This window comes from Alternaria hordeiaustralica (assembly GCF_023758085.1).
Source record: "Alternaria hordeiaustralica strain BMP 2776 chromosome Unknown scaffold_5, whole genome shotgun sequence".
NCBI classification, from domain to species: domain Eukaryota; kingdom Fungi; phylum Ascomycota; class Dothideomycetes; order Pleosporales; family Pleosporaceae; genus Alternaria; species Alternaria hordeiaustralica.
In genome coordinates, this window is record NW_026056777.1 from 1,640,632 (window position 1) to 1,661,383 (window position 20,752).

The window sequence follows — 20,752 nt, forward strand, 5'->3', positions numbered from 1 at the left end:
AGTGGCAGGCTCCTTGCGAATGCGCCATAACTGGTCGTACACCTCGGCGCCAGGCGTGTATGCTTCCCACTCCCACTGCGCATATTTTAGTAGTGTTTGGTTGTGGCGATTGTCTCACGATTGTCTCGCGATTTGGCGGTAGCATACTGTTCGCGTCTTGCCTCTGCCTCGTCCTCTGCCACCTCTAGCGCTGCGACCGCCTCTGCGCCCCCTGCCCGACATGCCTATTCTGTAGATGGGTCTGAAGCGATGCACCGAAGGCCCGATTCCCCGCAAAGGCAGTAATTGAAGCCACAGGTGTCCGCGTCCGTCATGATGAGAGTTGAGCGGTTGGCATGCGGCGCGATTGAGCGGATCCGTGCTCAGGTGGTTCCTGGATTCTCCCGGGCTTATGTCAGCCACCAAGCTATACCGATTTCGGGTTTCGTACCATCTGGGAACCACACGCGCAGCTCTGATCGTTGGGCTCACAGGCGGAAACTCTACTGAACCGTTCAAATAGCTCGAATCAGTTTACCTAGAATGCTGAGCAATGATTTTGGCATCAGCCACATCGGCCGTAACTCAAGACCTCGGGAGTGAAGCTTATCTACTTAGGTAGGTAGGTAACTACATAGGTAGGTAGCGTTCACTGGAGACGGAACCGTCGAATCATCTCACTGCAAATGAACTAGCGTCACTTTAGCGTACATCCGTCAGCAACCCACAGCAAGCACTAAGTGTCAGGGCCTCAGGAAATATAAGCAGTGAAAATGTCCAGTAGGTCATCAATCATAGCGCCCAACATGTCTCATTCCACACTTGGATGTCAGATCGCCCCACGATATCATCACGAATACGATTTCAGCTCATCTAGCGAGTCCGAGCTGGGAATACAAGCTTCCGCCGCCGCCAGCTCTACTCCTCTGGAGCAGCAGACCACGGGTGTCAAGACTGAGACGGTGCATGGCACCACCGCCGCTCCCAATAGGCTAACAACGCTGCAGCGTGGCCGCACAAAGAGTAGCCGCAGGATCGTGCAAGAACAGGCGCCTGTCGGGTTCTTTCACTCGTCCATGGCCGGTGTCAGGCTACACGTGATCAGGCTCTGGCTTCGTACAAATCTCATTCTCGCCATTGCCATCATGGCCTTTCTTTGCCTTTTCTGGGGTGCACTGTTTCGTCAAAATGCAAACGTGGGGGGTCTGAACATCTCCGTTGTAGACTTCGATGGCCAGCCACCGTTTACCGGGGTCGCACCCTTCGTGGGTCCGTTTGTCACTCGCACTGTTCGCAGCATTATGGAGGAAGATGGAGTGGTGCCTGGCTACACCTTTGCGTCTCCCGAAGACTTCAACAACAACTCGCTGAACGTACGCAACGAAGTTTACGACTTCCATGCCTGGGCGGCCGTCATCATCAATTCCAACGCCACAGCAATGCTCGATGCCGCAGTGAAACTGGGGAACGCGAGCTACGATCCCTTGGGTGCCTGCCAGATCATCTATAATTCGGCGCGCGATCAAATTACCACCTCGACTTACATTGTACCCAGTATTAACACCCTCCAGAAGCGCGTAGTCACCGAATTTGGCCGCGCGTGGATCGCACATCTTCTCCAGAACAACGTTTCAGTTACGGACATGCGCCTAGACATCGCACCCCAAGCTCTCTCTCCCGGCATTGAGTTCACCGTCAACGACTTGCGCCCCTTTGGACCGCCTATTGCTACACCCGCGGTTAGCATTGGCCTTATATACCTGAGTGAGCAATGTTCCTGTACGAACCGCATGTGACATATACTAATATCTTACACCGCTATCTAGTTATCATCTCCTTCTTTAGCTTTACGTTCTTCCTACCTATCCATCTGAAGTACCTCTCGCCCAAAGGTCATCCACCGCTGCACTTCTATCAGCTTATCGTGTGGCGCTACATCGCGACGGTCGCATCTTACTTCTTTCTCTCTCTCGTCTACTCCTTTGTCAGCCTCGCCTACCTTATGCCCATGGACCGTCCTACTGCCTCCCACAATCAGCCTGCCGGTAACCCTAACGCGTATGGCAGAGGTACCTTCTTGGTATACTGGATGGGCAATTGGATCGGAATGATTGCTTTTGGCCTTGCGAGCGAGAATATGGCCATGCTGCTGGGCTCCCCTTGGACAGCGTTGTGGCTCATTTTCTGGGTCATCAGCAATGTCGCCACTGGGTTTTATGCCCTCGAGCTTGCACCGAGCTTTTATCGCTGGGGCTATGGTTGGCCGATGCACAATATCGTCGAGCTCACACGGTCAATCCTGTTCGATCTGCATCCACGAGTTGGCTTGAACTTTGGAATCTTATCTGCCTGGGCTGTGGTAGACTCAATCTTCTTCCCGCTTTGCTGTTATTATATGAAGTGGAACACTGCGCGGGTTCGCAAAAATGCAGCCAAGGCCGAGGCGGATTGGCATGCCAAGATGGACAAAGAGAGAGAAGACCCCGGCCTATTAGCAAGGGTCACTACGCTCAAGGATAAATAGGAAGGATAGTGCAAGAACGTCGCAAGTCATGATCTTCCCATAGATCGCACGGAACATGTTCCCTTGTACCCCCCCCCCCCAATCCTAGTCATCCTGAACACATCGCGGCAACGCACGAAAGGTAGGCCAAGGAACGCTCAATGCAAGCTACCTCTAGACTTTTGCCTTCCAGTCCCAGCCTACCAGCGACACCCTAGTAGCAAGTAAAAGAAACCCTCCTACAAAGAAAGACAGACCCGCCCAAACATTCGCATACGTGTAGTTGCCATTGTGACTCTGGATAATCGCTCCAGCTAGTGGCGGACCTGTAAAACTCGATATACTCACCACGGTGAAGGCCATGCCCATCCTCACCCCAGACTTCTTCAGATCTCTCTCCTGACTCATACTTCCGATTACCGCAGGCCAAAGCGCCTGGATAACGGCGCTCCCGCTTCCATATATGACAGCAAATATGTACAGGGTGACGATGGAGTTGATTCTAATCCATACGAACATCATGATACCACAGACAAACGCGAACGGTATAAGAACATTAAGCCCACCAACCTTGTCGGCATAGTAGGTCGGCAGTAGGCGAAAGATAAACCCCATGCATACTTGCACGAGAAGCAGATTGATACTTTGCTGGTAACTGGCACCAAGAACATTTCGCGCATAACTTCCAATGTAGAAGAAAGCGAAATACAACCCCCAGAAACTGAAAAAGGCACCAGCACAGTACAGAGCATATGGCAGTTCTGTGAAGCTCGCCCAGTCGACCAATGGACCGCTTTTCCTGGGAGGGAGCCGGGTACGGTACAAGCCGATGGTGATGGCATTCATGAGCAACATGATAAAGCCGATGATGCGTATCGTCCATGGAAAGCCTAAGCTGGGTAGACATTGCTGCACGATAACCGGGAAAATGACGCCCCCAGTGCAGGACCCCAGCGCTGTGAAGCCCAGCGCAAAAGCACGACGCTTGACAAAGTAAGTGGAGACAAGGGCCATGGACGGACAGAATTGCAACCCATTTGCAATTCCCAGACATACGCCCTGAGAGAGAAAGACATGCCAAACACTTTTGCTCTCCGCTAAGGTAAAGATACCGAGTAGCTGAAAGCACGCACCAGCGATGTAGACCGGGCGAAAAAGTCCAGCGTCCGTAGCACGGCCTGTAAAAGTGCCAAGGAAGAAGAGAAGGAATACCTGAAGCGATCCAATCCAGGAAATGGTCGAGGAAGCTATGCCGAGTGTGTTTTCGTAGTAGGTCTGATACACGCCGAATGACGTGAAGAAGCCAAAGGTGGTCAGGATAGTTAGGTGCGTGCATAGGACTTGGGTCCAAGCTGTGAGGCCACCATCGGGAGCGGGGCCTGGGTCGAATGAAGCTGCCGATCGACGCGAAAGTACGCGGGCGAGAGCAGGCTGGCTTGGCTTGTCGTGTGTGTGCTGTGCATCTTGATGGCGAGCTTCAGCATTCAGGGTGGCTTCTTGTATCCCAATGTCGCGCGCGCCAGGCCATGTCTGAAGGTTGCGACCCATGACAGTGTTCAAGTCTGCAACCTCCTTCGCGTCGACGCGTTGACTGGCCATTTGTGCAGGGTAATCGCGATAAAGACTAACTACGGGCGAAGAAAGACGTTTAATACCGTGGGGGATGCTGGTGAATAGAAATCTGGGACGTGCAGAACGAGTTGGTTTTCGTAAGCCTGTTAACCTTTAGCGTCTCCGGGAATAAGACAGTTGCATAGCATTACCTAATGCGCGTAAGCGCGTAGATAAGGTACGTAAGATAGGTCTATCTAATATATAGTAGTAAAGTATAGTTCTAAGATATCTATTAAAAGAATAGAAGCTTTTAAATAAATCTAAAAGTAAATATTTTTTAATAAATTTATTATAAATATACTTAAATTATTACTAAGATTAATACTAAAAATAGAATATATACTAAAATATAGAAAAGCTAAAGTTACTATTAAATCTTTATTATAGATCTCTAAATTTATTAACTTTCTAAAGTATAGAATTTACTTTAGTATAAGAGTAAAATTATACTATAGCTTTATATATAGTACTATAATTTTTAACTTCTAGTTTAAGATACTAACTTTTTAGTAAAAGTTTTATAGCTTATCTATAAGCTAGCTAGTATAAGCTTTTATTAGCTATATACTTTATACTATATAATATATACTTATTATATTACTTTTATTTTAATTCTTTTACTTCTACTTAGTATTATAAATATCTTATACTCTACTTTATTTATCTCTCTCTAGGTCTAAGAGATAAGGTCTATAGCGTACTTTTTTTAAAATTAAATAATTATATAATTATATAATAATATATTACTATATTATCTAATAGTAAACTTAAAAAATCTCTAATATAAGCTTAGATTTATAAATTATAATACTTATATCTATACTATCTTTATAATAATTACTATATATATAATTATAATAAGCTAACTACTTTATATTTATTATATATTACTAATAGCTATCTAGACTATTAACTAGTACTAGCACTAGCTTTATATAATTATATAATACTAAAAAGAAACTAAGTAAGTTTAGCTATACTAGTATAAAGTCTTTAAACTAATCTAATATATCTATATAATATCTATAATATTACTAGTAGCTTATATTTTATATATAATTATCTATAAGCTCTAATAACTCTAACTATATTATATAACTACTACTTACTATTTATATTTACTATTATCGATCTACTTATTTTCTATCTATACTAATAAGTTTCTAGCTCTTTTATAGTAGTAGTCTAAACTTTATAATAATACTTAGATTATTCTAAAGTATCTATAACTACTATTTCTTAGCTTACTAGCTCTATTACTACTATACTTATATCTATAGTTTATTTTTTATTTTTTTAATAATTCTAAGCGTCTCTAACTTCTAGAGTAAAGTCTAGAGATAGAGTTTATTTAACTATATCTATCTTTTTACTACTATCTATACTAGTACTATTATTATATTATATATTATATCTACTCTTTTCTAATACTTAAATTTCTTCTAAGTAAAAGCTTTTTTTTTTTCTATAGTATAGTATATAAATAGTATATTTATCTAGAATAGCTTAATAATATAAAGTATATCTATATAAAAATAAATATATAGTATTTTATTCTTTAGATTAAATTCTTTTAGTAGAATAATATCTATAAATATTACTACTATATTTTTAAAATTATCTTTATATATCTATACTTAGAAGTATAAAGTATTAAAAGTTATATTAGTATTAGTAATACTAACTTTATAAAAGACTAAGTCTATTAGTAGTACTAAGTAACTATTATCTAAGCTAGGTACTAAAGAGTTAGAAGTACCTATCTAGATAGTAGATATAGAGAGAAAAGTAAAGGTTAATATCTTTAAGATAATATTAGTATTAGTATTAAGCTTAGAAGTTATATTTAGGTATTTAGCTAAGTATTTAGCTAGATATTTAGTTTAGATATTTAGATTTTTTTAAGATATAAGAAAGTTCTTTAAAATAGAAAGTTATTAGATAGAAAAAAAAAGTATTTTCTATATATAAAGTTTATATAACTTTCTCTAGACTACTATTCTCTATACTATAGTTTATCTACGTAAATATTATTTATATTTTATAGTAGTATAGTACTATAATTTAATATTACTCTAGATCTAGAGTTTATCTATACTATCTAAACTTTTACCTATCTACTTCTATAGCTAAAAGAAAAACTTTTACTTTTTCTACTAAGAGCTTTCTTTTAGAAAGCTTCTATATTAACTTTTAAAAATCTTTTAATATTTCTATAGCTTTATAGCTTATCTATTACTACTTCTAAGTCTACTTTTAAGTCTACCTCTAAGTCTACTAGAAAAGCCTCTATAGTATTACTATTACCTACTATTAGTAAATTATTACTATCTATATCTATAGTAAACGTTATAGAAAGAGTTTTATTAATTATTATAGCTATATATAGTAAGTATAAGATATTTAGAAAATATATCTATATTAAGATTACTATATAAAGTTACTAACTATATTTTATTACTCTACTCTATATTAATACTTTACTATAATACTCTACTTTATATTAATATTCTACTATAATAAATATTTTCTCTTATAGTATATATAGTAAGTAAATTTAATATATTATATTATACTACTACTAAAAGTAAAGCTATATAAGATTTTAATATCTATTAGCTTTACTTATAGAAATATAATACTAAAAGTATTATATTAGTTTACTATATTACTTTATAAAATACTAATATACTATAATTATATTATTTAAAATAGCTAATTATACTTTATAAACTTAAGTAATTAGCTTTTAAACTTACCTTCTAAGTTATTTAGATATAAAACTTTACTTTATAAGAAATAAGTAATACGCTTAAGCGCTATCTATTTTTAGAGCTAGTTTATTTAGTAGGTAAGTTATTATATATTTCTTAGTAGATTCTAACTTCTATAGCTACTATTCTACTGTCTAGATAAACTAACACCTTTTGTAGTGTCTAATAAGCGTGTATTCTAGCACTTTAACCCTCTATTTAGTTTATTCTATATCGCTAGTTCTACTTACTAAAAATAGCCTACTAATAATATTTTATTTAACTGTCTACGTTTAATTAAGTAATAAGGACTTCTTATATATTTAAAGTTTAAGAATAGGTAAAGGCTGTTTTAGCCTCTAGGCCTCTAATTATTTGCTTTACCTTATAAAACTAAATACGTTACTACTATTCTAAGAGAAACTTTAGCAGAAACTAGCTACTAGATAGTTTAATTAGTCTTTTGCCTCTATACCTAAATTTAACAATTAATTTGCACGTTAGAACTACTACGAGCCTCTACTAGAGTTTTCTCTAGCTTTACTCTATTTAAGCATAGTTTACTATCTTTTAGATTCTAATAGCTATACTCTTACTTAAATTCTTCTAAAGATATTAGAATTAGTTAATAGTGTACTTTTATAAATTTCTACCTTTATTTACTTTTATTACGTACTTAGACTTAATACCTAAATACTTATTTAGATATTAGACTTCTTAGTTTATATTTTAAGATAGACTACTTATAGCTATTACGCTAGTATTCTAGTAGATATATAGATCTTAGTCTAGACTAGTAATATATTATCTTTTCTATAAAGTCTCTCTAAAAAGAGGTATATAATAGAAACCTTTATCTTACTATCTAAACTAATACTAGTCTATTTATAGAAGAGTATACTAGGTAAAAGCCTAGATAAGTATATAAGAGATATTAATAGTTAAGATAATTATATTAAGTTAAGTACTAAGTAAGAGATTATATATAGGTTAAGAAATCTATATAGATAGAACTTTAGTATTTCTTACTTAGTATAACTAGACCTAATTAGGTAGAGTTATAGATTTAATCTATAACACTACTTCTTTCTAAAAAGAGAGTAAGTTCTAATACTTAAACTACTCTTTAATTAGAAAAAATAAAGAAAATATAAAGAAAAACTATTATATAAATTCTACCTACTTCGCGAAAGCTTCTATAGACTAAATATTAATACTTATATTATTTTTATTTCTATATTACGCTAATTATAGCCTTAATTATATTTATTATATATATTTATTATATTACGCGTATACTTATATTAGCTATAATTAGTAGAATAGTTAATAAAGTATTATATATACGTAAATAATAGTATAATATAATAGAGATCTATTATAAGGTAAGTATAAGTTACTAGTAATATAGTAACTTTAGTGTTCTATTCTAATAGTAGTAACTTAATATATTAGTTCTTACTATAAGTATAGTGCTAGTAAGTCTCTTAAAAGATATAACTTAGCTAGCGCTCTTAATAGTAGTAAGTATAATCTTTATATCTTAGTTTTACTATTAGTTTTATTAGCTATTATTACTATAGAACTTCTAGTAATTATCTAAGCTTTAATTTACTATAATAGAGTTACTAAGTTTAACTAAGAGTATAGCTAGTAGAATAACTCTAATAATATTATTATAACTACTAGGTATTAGATAACTATTATCTAAGTATAGTTAAGAGTATAAAGTTATATAACTAGTATATTCTATTTACTAATAAGTAACTTAAACTTCTAGTGTATAGTAAGCTTATATAAATAGTTATAATAATAGTATATAATAGTATTAGTAGAGTCTACTAGATTTATATATAGTTTCTAAGATAGATTATCTAGACTAAGAGAATAGTTTAACTATTAAACTAGATATTAGAGAAGACTTAGGTTCTTCTTACTCTTATAAACGTAAGTAGCTAGATTCTTAAGCTTAGAGTTAATATAATAGTTATTAATAGCTTTAATAGTATATTTAGTATTATTCTCTACTTTAGAGTTAAATTTAGCTAGTACTTTTAGATTCTAAGCTTACTCTAGAAGTAGATTATTATTAATAAGGTAAAGTAACTATAGATAGAAGATATTATAAATATACTTTATCTAAAGTAAAAGATTAAGCTTATAGATAGTATTATTAATTACTTATATAATAGTAAATAGGCTATAATTCTTTAGGTCTAAAAAAGTAGATAGTTAGCGTATTTATAAGTTATAGATATTAAGTATAATCTTATTACTAACTTAGAAAAAAAAGATAGATAGTTAGCTTTTATTAGTATACTTAGTTTATTTAGTCTATGCCTATTATATTAATATACAAAGCTCTTCTTAGAGAGCTTTTATATAATTAGTAAATATATTAGTGTCTAAATATTTATATTATATAGATATAGTTAAGTTTATAGATATTAGTAGATATAGTTTAATACTACTATAAGGTTTATATCTCTTTATAGCAAAGAATAGTAACTTACTTATAGTAGAGCTAATACTAGAATTAGCTTTAAACTCTACTATTAGTAGAAACAAAGCTTAGTTATCTTAGTTATAGTTAATATAAGACTAAAGATACTACTTAAAGTAGAAGTTAGTATTCTTAGTTTAGCTATTAGTCTAAGAGTAATAGATAGTAGAAAACTTTAGCTTAACTTTAAAGCGCTAGTAAAGGTACTTTTAAAAGTATAATATAAACTAAGCTCTATAGTCTAAGATAATCTTCTTAGAAAAGCTTTTCTTTTTTTAGATATATTTAATAAAGGTAATAATAAGAGTATTAGTAGTTATACTTACTATAGTAATAAACTTCTTTTTCTTAGTAAGATAGTTAATAATAACTAAAATATAAGTAAAGATTTATCTATTATATTTATATAGTAGAAGATATATAATAAAGTTTATAGAGATACTAGACTAGTACTTATCTAGTATTAGAAGTAGATATAGTAGACTATACTTACTCTAATAATATATTTTACTATACTTATAAGTTAGATATATATAAATATACTATATAACGTCTATTATTATTCTTAGCTAGTAGTACTAGCGCGTAAGCTTTAAGTATAGTTTATACTTACTACTATAACTTCTATAGACGCTCTTATAAGCGTATTTAATAATCTAGATATAAATAATACTAGTAAAGACGTAGATCTTACTATATATAAAGAGTAGACTATTAGTAAGTTAATAGTTATCTAGCTCTAATTAAAGATATTCTTCTCTATAAATAAGCTTAAATAGAAGCTATTATAGACTATTTTTCTTAGCTTTAATAATTACTTATAGTACTATATTATTATTATAACTTTTTCTAATATATTCTAATAGTATATTCTAGTTAAATAGTTTAATTAGAGGCGTAGTAGGTAGCTTTATAATAATAGAAGACGTAGTAAGTAGCTTTATAATAGTTAGTAATATTATAAAAAATATTATAATAGATAATAGTATAATAGATAAAAGTATAATAGATAATATTATAGTATATAAAGAAGAAGAGTATAATAGAGAAGTAAGTATAGGCGCTATTATAGTAGGTAAGTTTATAATATTATTAAACTATAGTAAGAAAATAATATTATTATAGTTAGCGTAGTACTCTAAAGCTTTAATTTCTTCTCTCTTAGGTTTAATACTAGATAGTATAGTAAGAAAAGTATAACGCTTAGATACGCTATTCTCTTTACTAAGTTAATATAGTATTTATATAATTATAGAAATAGGCTTAGTAATTATATAGCGTTAATCTATATTTATAAGATATACTATATAGTAAGAACTTCTATCTTTAGTAATATAAATAGTATAGATATATACCTTAGAGTTAACCTAGTCTAGTTTAATTATAATCTAGATCTAATATTACCTATAAGAGTTATTAGTAGTATTAGATAAGTTATCTAGCTATTAGGTAAGCGCGTCTAGCTTTATACTTTACTTACTAGAATAGTACTTAATAATAAAATTAAACTTAGATAAGAACTTAAACTAGTAAGCTTATTATCTATTAAGATACTTTATAGTTATAAAGGTTTAAAAGGCTTAATAATTAGATAATACTTTAATAGAGTTATTAGTGCCTAATAGTTTAAATCTCTATTTCTTAAAAGTATTTATAATAGTAAGAAGTTCTTTATTATAAATTTTATAATTATACTTAGCTAGATTTATCTTATAAGAGAAGAATATAACTAGATAAAAAACTCTATTAGTATTCTTCTATAAAAGAACTATAGTAGCTATAGCTTTAGAGTCTAGTAATAATAGAAACTAATATTACTAGTTTTTACTATTACTATCTTTGCGCGTAAGCTTAGTTAATACTTTAGTAATATAGAAGAAACTCTTAATAAACTACTAATAAAAGTTAGTAAATTTAAAAAAAGCTTATATATTCTTAATAAAGTAAGAGACTTACTAGTTAAGCACTATTAAGACTTTCTTTAGATCTATCTTAATCTCTTTAGTAGTAAGAATAAAACTAAAATACTTAACTTTCTTTATTTTAAACTTATACTTAGATAGATTAAAGTAAAGTCTAGTGTTTTAGATCTTAGTAAGTACTTTAATAGTATTAGCTTTATAGTCTACTTTATTATTACTATAGATATAAATAAAAATATTATTAATATAAGTAGTATAGATATTATCTAAATACTTTTATAACATTTTATTAATAAATATCTAGAAGGTTCTAGACATATTATAGAGACTAAATAGTATAATAATATACTTATAGAGGCTATACTATATTAGAAAAGTAGTTTTTTTCTTATTTTCTTCTTTAATATAGATAGTGTTAAAAGCTATAATAACGTTAATAATTATTATCTATTTAACCTTAGCTATATATACTAATATCTTCTAAATAGATAGTAGTATATTATAATTCTTTTTTATAATAGTATTAAGCTAATAGTAGTTTATATAGATCTAAAGACTACTACTAGGTTTTTTTACTACTAGCACTAGTAAGATATATAGTAACGTAGATAGTTATATAAATCTATAATCTAATATATTATTAATATAAGTTTTAATAGCTTTTATTTTAGTATAGATAAGTTTATAAATCTTAGACTTATAGATATAACTATTTATATTAATCTTATAGTTAACGCTAGGTTAGCGTAGACTAAGCTTTACTACTTATACTAAGTTAAATAAGTCTAGTATCTTATTATAGATCTATAAAGAAACTAGCTTATAGATCTTAGCTTTAGTTATATAAAAACTATCTATTTTATTTATATACTTCTTATAGTTCTCTTATATAATAGTAGTAAGGTAAGTAATATTACGCTTAAAAGTATTAAAGTTATAGTTACTATTATTACTATTAGAAAGATTAGTAAGCTTCTTTTAGTTCTATAGTTATATCTATATAGCTTTATTAGAGTTACGCGTAGCTATAAGAAATATAGTCTTAGCTATAATTATATAAATCTTACTAAGAGTAGTAGTTCTATATAACTTAGAGTATAAAGATATCTTACTATTACTATATATAGTTTCTAGTTACTTATATTTAAGATAATAACTAGTATAGTAGAGTAAAGTAAATAATAAGCTCTAAGAGAAGAACGTAATAGTAAAATTATAGTTCTTAAGCTAAGTTATACCTAAGATAATATTATAGTTACTAATATCTATAATATAATATATAACTAGAGTAGAGTAGCTACTATATTTAATTAGTAATTCTATAGCTTAGTCTAGTATATTAACTACTTTACTATTAGTAAGAAAAAGATAAATTAGAGTAGTAGTATAGCTAGTCTTTAGTTTTATAAAGGCTATCTACTTTTAGTTTATAAAGTACGCACTAGCACTAGTATTAATAAGTATAGTAGTTTTCTTCTATTCTTAGGTATTAGAGAATATATAAAAGTTAAAGCGTAACTAAGAGATTAAGTAAATATTATCTTTAACTATAAAAGTAGAGATATAGTAATTATAAATAGTAGAAGAAGATAAGGTCTTCTAGAATAAAACTCTAGTAGTAGTAATCTAAAGATAATTATAATAATCTTTTATTCTCTAGATCTACTAAGTATCTTTGCGCTAGTTAAGCTTCTAAATATAACTATTATTAAAAGCCTCTAAAAATTCTTCTTTAGCTTACCTATCTTATCTAGATTTTCTACTACTTTATTCTTAGTAGACTTATTATTAGTAACTTTATCTAAGTTTTTATTACTAATAAACTTTACTTTAATATAGGTAAGCTTTATACTACTAAGCTTAGGCTTAATTTAGTTCTAGTTAAGAATCTTATAGCTAGTCTTATTATAGGCCTAGTAACTAGATTTACTATAATAGAAATAGACTTTAGCCTTTACTATAGCTTTATACTACTAATTCTTATACTTCTTTACTATCTTACGCTATATACTATATCTAGTTTATATCTTATATACGTAGCTATAGTTATTTAGTAAATATATACGTAAGAACTTAGTAATAGTAGAATATAACTTCTTAGTAATCTACTTACCTAAGTTAATCTACTTCTAAGTTATATTAGCTTAGTAGATAGTATTAAGAAACTTAATAAAAGTGTTATATTAAGTATTATTAAAACTATAGAATATAAAGAAAGTAAGTAATAGATAAAGAAACTATTATATATATAGAAGTATAGTCTAATCTAAATACTTAACTAGTTAAGTAATAGCTATAAAGTAATCTTACTAGTTAGTAAACTTCTTAGAATTACTCTACTTTAAGAATCTATTTATAAGCTTATTCTAAGTAGTAATAACCTTCTTATAGATAGATATACTATAGTACTAGTCTAAACTTTCTAGAATATTTATATAGTTTTTAAATTTTATATCTTTAATATATATTTATATAGAACTATTAACTTATATCTATAGATAGATAATCTATTATAGTTCTAGTATAGACTTACACTTCTAGATAGCTATATAATACTACTTATTATAGTTTTTATTATTATTATCTTTCTTCTAGACTTTAATATTAAGTAGCTTAAAGAAAATAGTAGTAGTAGCGCTAACTATAGAAAAAGCTAGAGCTTAATATACTTACTACTAGCTATTATATTAAGGTAGTATATAGCTATATAAATCTATATTAAAAGAGTTAGATACTTTATAATAGAATTATAATTATAATTATAATAAAAAAGAAAAGTATTAGTAATAATTACTATAGATATAGTAGTTAGTTAGTTAGTTAGCTAGAGTAGTATAATAGCTAGAATATAAGTTAGATAATATAGTATAATAGTTAACGTAACACTCTAGTAATAGATTTTAGTAAGAATAGTAAGAGTTATAATTATAGTAATAACTATAAGTATTACGCGTATTACGCGTATTACGCGTATTATAACTATCTTAGTTCTAGGCTTTATAACACTAAATAGTATAAGATTAGAAGTATAGATTATAAAACTATAGACGTATAACTATATTATTATACTTATAATATTATTACTTTATAAAAGTAGAGAGCTTATTATTTACTTTAGTTACTTATATAAGCTATATTAAGAGTAACTTATTCTTAGCGTAGATAAACTTATAGTTATTATTAGTCTCTACTTACTATTAATAATAGTAAAGAAACTACTTTTTCTTAGCTTTAAGCTAATTATAGAAGTTATAATATAGTTATTTAAACTTCTTATACTACTTTTCTTTCTTATCTAAAGCTTAGGCTAGCTCTTAGTAGTTAGAGTTAGAGTAGCTATTACCTAGAGTAAGCTTAAAACGTTTTACTTTCTTTATTAACTTATTACTCTAGATAGTTATAAGTTTAAAATTAGTAGTAGTATCTTTAAGCTTAGTTAATACTTTATCTATATTCTTATAAGCTTTTATAAGTACTTTAATATATAACTATAGCTAGGTTTTACTCTTTTTAAAGTACTTATTAAGAAACTTATTAAAAGATATAAGCTAGATATATACTTTCTAGAGAATAGAGAAATTAGCTACTTTAAGAGTAGATATAGTATTAGAGAAGATGTATATTATATTAATAATAAGCTTATATACTATAGTAGGTTAGTTATTAACTAGATTAATAAGATCTTTATCTATATTAATAATAAATAAATTCTTTTCTTCTAAAGAGTAATCTTAGTCTAGATATAATATATATCTATCTACGTATTTAGTGTATTCTAATATAATAATATATAAAAATATTATTAAATATTCTAGTTATATATATACTATCTATTTATCTTTAATAAACTATAGATAATAGCTACTAATAGTAACGTTATAGATAAGAAATAGATTAATTATTATAGACTTAGTTTAACTTATATTAGAGAAATTTCTATTTAGATTTAGAAGTATAGAGTAGCTAAAGATACTTTATTAACTAGGCTTAGTTTAGTAAATAATAGAAAGATTATTAGAATTAAGACCTTAGCTAATAGTATTTTAGGTATTAGTAAAAGAGAAGAAAAGAGTAACTAGTAATAATTACTTAATAAGTTACTTATAGCTTAACTCTTAGCTATATAAAGATATTATAGTAGAGCTTTTACCTATTTTAGTCTTTCTAGAAAAGTAATAACTAATATAATAAAATAGACTATTATTATTAGATACTAATTTAGAAACTAGAAAAGAATTTATTATTATATAGTAGCTAGACGTAGGTCTAGAAAGGCTAGTAAGAGCTAATATAGTAAGTGTAGTAATAGTAGAAATATAATAGTATAATAAGTAATAATAGTTATTATAATATATAGATTACTTAATAGTATTAGTAGAAGTAGAAGTTATAGTTAAGAGTATAAAAGAGTAAAAGAGTAATAGAGTAAAGAAGTGCGTTATTATATAATAGAAGTAGAGCTAATTATTTACTACTATCTTTCTACTTACTTATTATAAAGTAGTAAGCCTAACTATTTACTATTTACTAAGGTACTTTAATTATAGTTAAGCGCGTTTCTATATAATATTATAATACTCTCTTAAAGTTATAAAGCGCTTAGTAATATTCTATAGTAATAGACTTCTAGTATAATATACCTATAGTATCTATAATTAGTATAATAGTATAGATTCTAGTAATCTATCTATATAATAAGTTCTACTCTACTATTATATAATAGAGCTTTATAGCTAGTTAGTTATAGAGCTATTCTAATATAGAAATATATCTAAAGATAAAAAATATATTATAAAGTTATAATTACTATCTTAGCTATAGAGTTATAATTAGTAGAGTTATAATATTTATAACACTATACGCGCTAAGTTCTTTAAAGTAGTTACTTTTTATATATATTCTAGGTACTATTAGTAGATATAATCTAGTATAAAAGATATTAATAGTTAAGATAATTATATTAAGTTAAGTACTAAGTAAAAGATTATATGTAGGTTAAGAGACCTGCGTAGATAGAACTTTAGTATTTCTTACTTAGTGTAACTAGGCCTAATTAGATAGAGTTCTAGATTTAATCTATAATAAAGTAACTATAAGTAAGTCTAGCTATAAGCGCTTCTCTTTTAATAATTTTATATACTATTTAACTTTCTTTCTAAAGTACTTTTTATCTTTTAATTACTCTACTTATATACTATTAGTCTCTAGCTAATATTTAGCTTTAGAAGAAATATACCTTCTATTTAGAGCTATATTTCTAAATAATCTAACTTATTAAAGAGGCTTTATATAGTAATAGCTAGTAACTATATATAGAATTTTTACTTACTATAATATTCTATTCTAAAAAACTTACACTACTACTAAAGCTAAAGTGCTTTTTATAAATTATAACTTAGACTCTAAAAGAGCTAGATTTTAAATTTAAGCTATTACTACTTTACTTGCTATTACTAGAGTAATTTCTATTAGTTTCTTTTACCTCTACTTATTAATATACTTAAGTTTAGTAGGTATTTCTACTTAATCTAAGGTTAAAAGTTAAAAAAAAAAGCTTACTAAACGCTAATCTTAGCTAGTAAAGAGCCTAACTTATACTATACTCTAAAACTAGTAGACTAGCTACTAATAACTTTAAGATAAGTTTCTAGTAAACTAGAGATAAAAAATATCTAATACTAAGTAAAGCTTAAGAGTATAAATAACGCTTAAATAGGTATACTCTTTAGAATACTAAAAAGCGTAATATATATTTAAAGATTTAATAATTTACTAAATTCTATAATTTATACTATATATTATATTTTACTACGTTTTTTATTAATACTAGAACTAAGAGATCTATTATTAAAAGTTATAATTAATTATATTATTACTAACACTAATTACTATTATAAAAAATTTATAGTTAGTTCTAAAAGTAGATAAGCTTACTTAGAAAATAAAAAGTACGTAAAAGATATAAGTAAATAGTTTAGTAGAGCTAGCTCTACTACGTATACTATAAAGTAGTACCTAGTAGAAAGTATCTAGCCTACTTTATTATTATATAATAATCTCTCTATAGGTTTACCTATAGAAACTTTATTATAACTTTTACTTCTTCTAAATAACTAAGTTTAGAGAACTTTCTAGCTTAGAGTAGTTATTACTAACCTCTCTAAGCTAGTCTAAATACCTTACTAAGCTATTTAATTAGTAGTAGTAATAGATAGTATATATAAAGGTTAGAGACGTAATTAATATATACTAATAATATACGCTTACTAAGTATTTCTTATTAAAAAGTAATAATTATAATACTTTATCTTTAGTATAATAGAGTTTAATAAGATTATCTAGACTTTTTAGTTAAAGTAAAGAACTTATTAGCTCTATTAGTGTAGTACGCGTATAGTCTAGAATATCTAAAAGTATTATAAATAGTTTCTCTAAGAAGCTAGTAACTAGCTAAAGCTAGCTTCGCTATTTAGTAGAGTAAGATTTTACTTATTATTATAATTAAGTAGATAAGTTACTCTATAAAGAGCTTTTAATCTAGACTCTCTAGTTTAAGTTAGAATAACCTATCTATATACGTCTACTTAATATAGCTCTAGAGCTCTTAAGTCTACTAAGGCTATATAGTATCTTAGGCGCTTACTACCTTAGATAGCGCTACCTAGCTAGTACCTTTATAATATATCTATACGCCTATCTATATCTATATCTATACGCCTATCTATACCTATATCTATATCTATATATCTACTTTACGCACTACCTTATATACTACGTAATACCTAATTACTTATATACACTATATATATTATATTATATTATATATATATACTAATATACTAAATATAGCTTTGTATTTAGCTACTCTTATAGAAATACTATTACTAGTAATATTATAATACTATTACTATTACTATCTACTATCTTACTATATATACATAAATACCTATACTAATATAATACTTAACTAATATATTACACTACGCGCTTTAGTGCTACTTAAGTAAGAAGAAAATACTTCTCTAGATTATTCTATACCTTTAGCGCCTTTATAAATTCTAGTCTAGTATTACCTATCTTTTACTAGCTAACCTAAATAATTAACGCCTTTATTAGATTATTCTACTACTTTATAAATATATTCTTAGCGTCTCTTAGCTTATCTATCTTCTATTAGCCTATACTATATATATATATATATATACCTACTATATATCTACTATATATCTACTTACTTCTTTATATTCTTAAAGAACTATCTAAATAGACTAAGCTATTACTATAACTTTAGCTTTAACACGCTAGTTATCTTTTTATTATTTTTAGTAACTTTAGCTACCTTTCTATATATAACTATCTCTACGTTTAGAGACTCTAAGTCTATTTTATTTATAATCTATATTAGGTAGCTTTCTAGATCTATATATATATAATTAGCTACTATATATATATATATATACTATAGAATACTTACTAGTTATAACTAGTTCTAGAATAGAAGAAAGCGTTATCTTATTTAAACTTATTTAAACTTATTTAATACTTTTAAATATTCTTAGAGAATATTTTATAGAAAATACTTCTTTTAGATTAAAGTTCTTATAAATACGCTATATACTTCTTTACTACTACTCTCTTATAACTAAACTACTCTCTTAGCTTTTACTTTTTAAGCTTTTTCTCTATCTTTAGCTCTTTAGCTACTATACTCTAATAATATATATAACTTAAATTAACTTAGAATCTCTACTATGTTCTAGCTACCTAAATTACACTTACTACTTCTACACTTTTTATTCTATTTATAGCTACTATAATTATACTTATAACTCTTTTCTTACTTTATAAACTAAGAATAGCTATATACTACTATTTAAAAAATTAAAAAAGAGCTCTTAATCTATTAATCTTTATTTTATCTAGACTTAGTAAGTTTTTTTATATTAAGTTAAATTAAGCTATAAGCTCTACGCCTAGTAGTAACCTTTTATTAATTTCTTTAAGTTTTAGCTTTATAACTATAATCTCTCTAGAATCTAAAAACTTTAATTTCTTATAAGGTACTAAGTAAGTTAGAAAAAGAATATTATCTAATCTCTAGTTAGTATAGTTTATAGTTAAGACTATAATAGTATCTAATTATTTTTAATTCTCTAACTTTTATTTACTAATTAATAAAAACATTCTTAGTAAATACTTTTATAGTAGTAAGTCTTTAGTAAATCTAAGAATTTTACCTCTAATAACTAAATACTAATACTTTTAACTATTTCTATTAATTATTATAGCGTCTCTAGAAACTAATAAAATAGAAATATATACTTTATTTTATTATTCTATACTAATATATTTAAGTAAAGGCCTACTTTAAATACTTTAATTTTTTTAAAGTAAAAGTTCTAATTCTCTAGTATACTTAGTAAAGAGTATAAAGTTCTTTAGAAGAAAGGCCTAGCTAGATAAGTATATATAGTAAGGTAGACCTACTAGCTAGGTCTAAGTTTTAACTATAAGCTTTTTAACTATAATAACTTTAATATATACTATTAGAGCTAGAATTACTATAGCTACTAGTACTAGACTTACTCTTTAATTATTTCTTATTAAGAAATTTAAATTATACTTATTCTAATTATAAGACCTAAAAGAGCTCTATATTAGTATTTATTATTACTACTTTTTTATATTAGAATTAGGTAATTTACGCGCCTACTATCTTTCTTAAATATAGTAGCTATTTCTTAGACTACCTCTTTAGAGTTAAACTCTAATTCTCTATTACTTATTAAAACTATAGTAAGCTAATATCTTACTATTAAAAGTTAATAGAGTAGAAATTTAAATAAACTATTACTAGTGTAAGACTATATAATCTATAAAGTTATTATAAATTACTAAGAAGCTCTAAAGAGTATTAGTTTTTTATCTAATAAATATATCTTTTCTAAAGTTAGAATTTTTAGTATATATTAGCTCTAGAATTACTATAGTTATCTAAGTAGTAAGGTATTATTAAATAAATAATAACTAATTTAATAAGCTATTTATAGTTTTATAGTATAATTACTTATACTTAGATATATATAGCTTAATCTTTAAGATAAGTATATAACTACTAGTAGAATTAACTAAGTAATAATTATATACTAAAGCGCTAGAGCGCTAAGACTATACCTCTAAAAGAGTAGACTATACTAAAGAAAAAGGTTACTAAAATAACTCTAACTATCTACTATAAAAGCACCTAGAGCGTAATTATAGTAGGTAGCCTATTTATTTACTTCTACTAAGTTCTCTAAGGCGTAGTCTACTATAAAGCCTAACTAGTATTACTACTAGTAGTAAGCCTACTATATATATACCTTAAAAGAAGAAAGCCTATACTATCTTATATATATAAAGTATAGATAGATAGTAGAATAGTCTCTAAAGAGCTAGTAAAATTATTAGTAGAGCTATTAATCTATAGACTCTAAAA

At 27.8% G+C, this 20,752-nt stretch overlaps 2 protein-coding genes across 2 annotated transcripts; one reads left to right on the plus strand and one right to left on the minus strand.

The window, feature by feature from the left end:
* Positions 1-785: 785 nt before the first annotated feature.
* On the plus strand, positions 786-1,743 carry J4E84_003871 (uncharacterized protein; the record flags this gene model as incomplete). The annotated part of the gene is made up of 1 exon (XM_049386480.1): positions 786-1,743. A coding segment is annotated over one exon (958 nt), but the record flags the coding sequence as incomplete, so codon positions are not given.
* A 913-nt stretch (positions 1,744-2,656) lies between these two features.
* Positions 2,657-3,496, minus strand: J4E84_003872 (uncharacterized protein; the record flags this gene model as incomplete). The annotated part of the gene is made up of 1 exon (XM_049386481.1): positions 2,657-3,496. One exon carries the CDS (start codon positions 3,494-3,496, stop codon positions 2,657-2,659), a length of 840 nt encoding a protein of 279 aa, XP_049246330.1.
* Between the last annotated feature and the right edge of the window lie 17,256 nt (positions 3,497-20,752).